The sequence below is a fragment of the Marmota monax genome, unplaced genomic scaffold (assembly GCF_021218885.2).
Source record: "Marmota monax isolate L192 unplaced genomic scaffold, Marmota_monax_Labrador192_F-V1.1 WCK01_AAM20220418_F8-fsc00106, whole genome shotgun sequence".
NCBI lineage: Eukaryota > Metazoa > Chordata > Mammalia > Rodentia > Sciuridae > Marmota > Marmota monax.
Window position 1 is genome coordinate 9339856 of NW_026695218.1, and position 6000 is coordinate 9345855.

General features: G+C 42.8%; 1 protein-coding gene across 1 annotated transcript in view; it reads left to right on the top strand.

The window, feature by feature from the left end:
* Window positions 1-5214, top strand: part of Figla (folliculogenesis specific bHLH transcription factor) — a 14229-nt gene extending 9015 nt beyond the window's left edge. The window contains 1 exon segment of the mRNA XM_046432173.1: window positions 5087-5214. Within this exon segment, the coding sequence (XP_046288129.1) occupies window positions 5087-5128 (42 nt within the window). The 3' untranslated portion in view covers window positions 5129-5214.
* Window positions 5215-6000: the final 786 nt, after the last annotated feature.

Sequence of the window (6000 nt, forward strand, 5' to 3'; positions counted from 1 at the left end):
GGCCAGATACCCTGACTAGAGACTTAGTGACAGCTGATGTAGCTCATTGAACTGAATCACTTATATGTAGAGGGGTTAGGATTTAGGAGGAAGGCCCTTTCTAGCTTCAGTGTGCAGGAAAGGCACCCTTCTTCCTGCCCTTGGGGTCAGGAGTGGAATTCCTGGTGCTGGCAGGGATGGGCATTGTAGGGGATTTGGAGACAGGGTCAGAACGGGCTATGCAAGGTCAACAACATTCCTGGGAGGCAGAATCCTGAATGAAGTACATAAGAATCTGCTGATGGCAGGGACGGAGATTAACTTCTGGGGCCAGAGCAGGTTTGCCTGGGAACTGAAGCAGCAAGTATCCATGTAGGCGGAGAGGTTGGGAGCCATGAGGGGTTCCACAGTGGGGCTTGGTAGGGATAAGGATTGGTTTCAAGGTCTGGAAGAGGATTGTTTAAAAATGAAGTTTCCAGGTGTGGGTATTTGCCATCTTGAGGTTGGGCATTGCTCGGTAGCAAAGTGTTGGTTGTATTGCCATGTTTATTCCTTCTACTTGTCACTTGTGATGGTGGCTTGGGCATTTGATAATGTATACAGCTCTGAATTGTATTCAGCATTGCCTGTGATACTGTAGAGATTACATCTTTGAAAAAAAAGAAAAACAAAACACCTTCAGTTTTGGAGTGAGATGCCAAGAATGCCAGGGTTTAAGGGGCTTTGGAAAGGGACATGTGGCTGAACACAAATGGCTGTCCCAGGGGCCTAGAACTGCTGCCAACATAGATTTCTGAATTTTGGCATGCTGTGAGAAAGTTCCTTGAAAGAGAGTCTGAGAGAAGGAAGCTGCATGGGTGGTAGATTCCCACTGCCCCCTCTCCAGGTTGTGGTCATCTGTGAAATTACTCCTTGGAGACTATTCTTCCAATAACATTTTTAACCTCTGAAATGAGGGGAACAGATAAACACTTTTGGAAAGCCTGGAAGCTTCTTCTATCTTGCACCTTGCCTTTCCCCAGGCGGAGGCATGCAGTAGTAAGAAGTCTATCACAGAGCACAGCGTGTCTAGGTTTTTGCATAGGAAGCACATTGCCTGCCTGGGTGTTCACTGGTGACTGATGGGGCATGTTCTGATGAGTGTAGCCCAGCAGGATATTTTGGAATGCTGAATCTCCCTTTGGACGGGGCAGGTGCTCTCTGGTTTGCCAGAGTCCCCACCACTCCTCTTTGCACGGTACTAGCATCTTGCCTGTTCAGGTGATTGACAGTGCTGCTCTGGACTAAAGGCATGGGGCTTAGGGTAGGCTGCTCCAGTGAGTGCATTCAGCTCTGGGATTTTCTGTGTTTTCTAAAGTTTGTGGGTCTAGGAGCTGATGCTTTGATCCTACATATGCTGTAGGTTGTCTGGGACTCTGGAAAGGTGAGCCATCTGGGGCAGGCGGGGCAGGATGGATCTGTGTTGGCAATGATGATACATCCAGTGGAGGATTCCCAGGTTGCAGCTACTGAGGAATAATACAACCAGATGCCCAAGAGGAGACCCTAAAGGCTAAATCTCATCAAGATAAAATGTTAGAGGGAAGACAAAATTTCTATTTCTTTGTGAAAATAAGAAAGGGAGATTCCTTTTAATTTTTCTCTGGGTAAAGAAGACTGAATTGATCATGAATGCAGGTTTACATGCTTCGAGTGTATGTGTGTGAAATTTGGTGTTTTTTATGACAAGAACTCTATCTGGTATGTCACCTAATCCTGTCAGAAAGTGTACCATTATTCGAGAGAGCCAATAATTCCATCCTTTTCTACATATAATGGGCCTTGTGGTGAAATTAATTTCAGTCTTTGTCTATTCCATTAGACTTCCAGAAGGAGTATTTACGAGATTTTATAAAGAGCCTTGTAATATGCCCATCTCATTGGCCCCAGGTGAACATAAAGAATGGCAGAATTGAATGGAAGGGTGTCTCAGAGGAGAGGTCAGACTTTTTGGATATGCTGCTCATTTTCCTTGAGACAGATGGCTGTTTGGGTTAGTAGAGAATCACCAAATTCTAGGACAACACAAGTTAGCCCTAGCCTCTGAGGAAGATCGGTGTGTCCTACCACCTTTGATGTCCTTTCCTTATTCCTGTGTTATCCAGACAGATAAGGCATAAAGTGGAATTCCAAGAACACAGTGTTAATGGTAGATCTCCTAATGGAGAGGGTAAAGGGATTATAAATACTACTCCATTATTTTAGGGACCCTTCTTGTTCCCTTTAGATCACTCTTCCTCTTTGGAAATTCCCTCACTATATATGTTCTTCCAGCTACTCTGGTGTGTGAAAGATGTGTTTGAGGCACCTGCCTCCTTGGGGTGGTCTGAGATGAGGAACCAGAGACAGTCCCATGTATTCTGTGTTGAGGAACAGGACCCCCAGTGAAGAGACTGAGACTGCATTGGGTTTGGTGGCCAACACTCCATTCATGATAGGAGCTTCATTTGCTGGAAGAGTTACACAGCTGTCTTCCTGGATATGAGAAGACCAGGCTGGGACTACATTGCTGTGTTCTGGTCTCTAGGTCCAGATGGACAACTGAAGCAGGTTGCCAGATATAGACATGACCTAGATGTGAGGAAACGTAACATTACCTCCCACGCTGTATTCTACTTGTTCCTGAGGTCTCAGTCCTTATAATGCAGATTATGGGGAAATTCCATATCTTGCCCCGTTAAGGTCCATCTTTTTTGAATAAGTATTGAATGTTCAATATTTATGTTCATTCAATGTTCAGAATCCCTCTGGGGCTTTTTTTTTTATAAAGAGAGAGAGAGAGAGAGAGAGAGAGAGAGAATTTTTTAACATTTATTTTTTTAGTTTTCAGTGGACACAACATCTTCACTTGTATGTGGTGCTGAGGATCGAACCCTGGCCGCACGCATGCCAGGCGAGCGCGCTACTGCTTGAGCCACATACCCAGCCCCCATCTGGGGCTTTTTGCTTCTTAGGCCATCTCTCCCACCTCTGTCTCTAAGTACAGTGTGGAGTGAGCACCGTGGAGGCTGGCAGGGACTCTGCTTGTCCTTGGGCTTCGCTGGTCTTGGGTGGTGCTGAGCTGACATCCCCTGTAAATTCTGTGACCTCATGGTGTCTTCTCTCTGAGCCAGACTTGTTGGGACTGTTCCATTCAGAACCCAGGACTTCTGGTTTCCATGGCTTCCCCACTTCCAGTTGGGATTATAAGGCTGCCTTGGGATCCATGTACCTGGAGATGCCACTCAGCTCTGTGGCACTTACCTCTTCTGAGAGGCTCCCTTTGGGGAGTAGAGGCGAATCCCTGTTTCCCTCAGACTTTACTGTCTGTTTCTTGGGTTCTATTGTCTTATGGAACTCTTCCCCATCTTGGGTCAAGGCCCAAGACGGCATAGTACAGGGTCGTCCTCGGGGATCAGGGAGCTGCTTCACACTGCTTCCATCCCCTCTCAACAACTACTTCCTGCCATTTCAACTTCTGCCTCCATGTTTGGTTGTAGGAAGGTTTTCCCACATCATATCTTGCCTTCTTCCTGTTCTACGGCTACCTGATGAATAGCCATCTAAGCTCTGGCCCACCAGAATCTATATATTCTCTTTCAAATGAAAGTTGCTTTTCAAACTATTGTGAGCCTGGGGACTGAACCCTAAAACTAAGTAAGCAAGGACTTCTGTTTGTCCCACCTCCTCCTACAAAGCATTGGCTCATTGGATGAATGAAAAGTGATTGGACAGTACCTCAGATTATCCAGCCGCACAGCTCACACTGGCAGGGCACCCCTGTTCTGAAAGATGTTAATCAACAGGCTGAGTTTCTATTCCTCAGACTACCCGCTTTGACTTAGATGAGGTCCAGCTATCATTTTTTTTTTTTTTGATGAACTGTGACATCAAAGACAACATTGATAAGCAAGTTTTCCTATTTGGGTTCTTAAATATTAGATTTCTGGAATTTTCCAGCTAACTCTTAAAAACAAACTCAAACAATTTATCTAAAATACACTAGACCCCAGGCTGATAGAATTCAATTACTCTTTTAACTCTTTAGGTAAACATAACAATACATGAATTTGTTTCTTAGATTTAATTTACATTCTGTATATGTAAAAAGTTAATTTTTAAAAAGGCTTCTAAAGCTAAATCTAACAGAAAAAAATCTTAAAGACTGAATCAAGAACAGAAAAATAGGGCTGGGGTTGTAGCTCAGTGGTAGAGCACTTGCCTTGTACCTGTGAGGCGCTGGGTTCCATCCTCACCATCACATAAAAATAAATAAATAAAAAAGTATTGTGTCCATCTACAACTGAAACAAAAAAGATTTTAAAAAATCAGAAAAACAGCTCTTCATACTTATTTTGTGCCAGACACTGTTCCTGGCCCTTTCTACATAGTAACCTATTGAAATTTTGTAACTACTTTGTGTGGTACAAACAGTTCTCTCCACTTTGCATCTGAGGAAACTAAAGAACAAAAATAACTTGCTCAACATCTAGCCAGTCAATGAAGTGTGTTTGAGGGGTGTGGGCCATAGTATCAAATTATTTTTAACCATTTTTATTCTAAAAAAAGAAACCCCCTCAACCTTGAAGTGGAAAGGAGAGCAGACCAGAAAATACATTCAACTTTAAAACTAAATTATAGCTTTTGGCAATAACATTTTATCATACACAATTATATACTTTTTTAAAAAAATTCAATTATATACTTAATGGGTTCTAATGTCTGAGTTGCCTAGAGATGAGTCAAGCTTTTGTTTTTTTTCAGTCGTGGGTTTATTCTTCCTTTGAGATTTCAGGAAACTGAGAAGACACATGATTTCACCACCTTAGTAAAATGTCTGCTGGAAATCTACTAAAATACTTCCAATTTTTTCCCTTATGCTACTGAATTAAGAAATTAGCACAGGGCACATAACAGTTGTGTGACTTTTTTTTTTTTTTTTAAATCATGAGCATGTTTAGGTGACCCATTAATGGGGACAATTTTCAAATTTTTGGACACCTAAGTTGTTTTCAATTTTTTGTTTTTATAAATGTAGGAGAGTGCCTGTTGTGTTTAGCCCTTTCTGTATTTTGTATTGTTTTTTCAGGATAGGTTCCCAGAAGCAGAAGAGCTCCTGAGTCACAGGTAGGTATGTTCTATGACTTGCTTATTTGTAATGCCACTAGCAATGCACAGTGCCAGTTTGACCACATTCTTGCCAACAAAGAGATGTCTAAAAATGGAAAAAAACAAACATACTGGTGTCTTTAAATATCTTTTCTTTTGAGGGGGATGGGGGGGTCTGGGGGGGGTCTGGGGATTGACCTCAGGGGCACTTGGCCACTGAGCCACATCCCTAGCCATATTTTGTATTTTATTTAAGAGACAGGTTCTCACTGAGTTGCTTAGCACCTTGCAGTTGCTGAGGCTGCCTTTGAACTTGTGATCCTCCTGTCTCAGCCTCCCAAGCTGCTGTGATTGCAAGTGCGCACCACCACGCCCAGCTGTCTTTGAACATCTTTGATTACTAATGAAATGAAATGAAATTTTGGACTGGGGATCAAACCCAGGCCTCACTCATACTGTGTTCTATGCCCCTAGCCCCAATATTTCTTTATTTTTCTTTTGTGAGCGATCTGTTCTTTTCCTTTAGCTGTTTATAATGGACTTTCTTCTCTGTTTCAGACTCCACAAGTATGAAAAGTGAAAAAGCCCAGGGTTACCTTCTAGAGAAAAATAAATTCAGTCTTGAACATTTTGGAGTCTTTTTTTTTTTTTTTTTTAAAGAAATTTGCAATAATTCTGAGTTTAACAGTCACCCTTTAAATGGCCTTGTCTCCCACAGACTCGCTCGACTCCACTTTCTACTTCATGCTTTGAAGAAATAGATTGGAGGACCGTCAGCCTTTGCTCCCAGCCCCTCCTGAGCGTTCGCCCTCACCCTCTCAGGACCCACACCTGATGTCTTGCCTTGTGCTTTTCATCAATTTGAGGAATAAGTGGCTGTTACCTTTCCCAGGG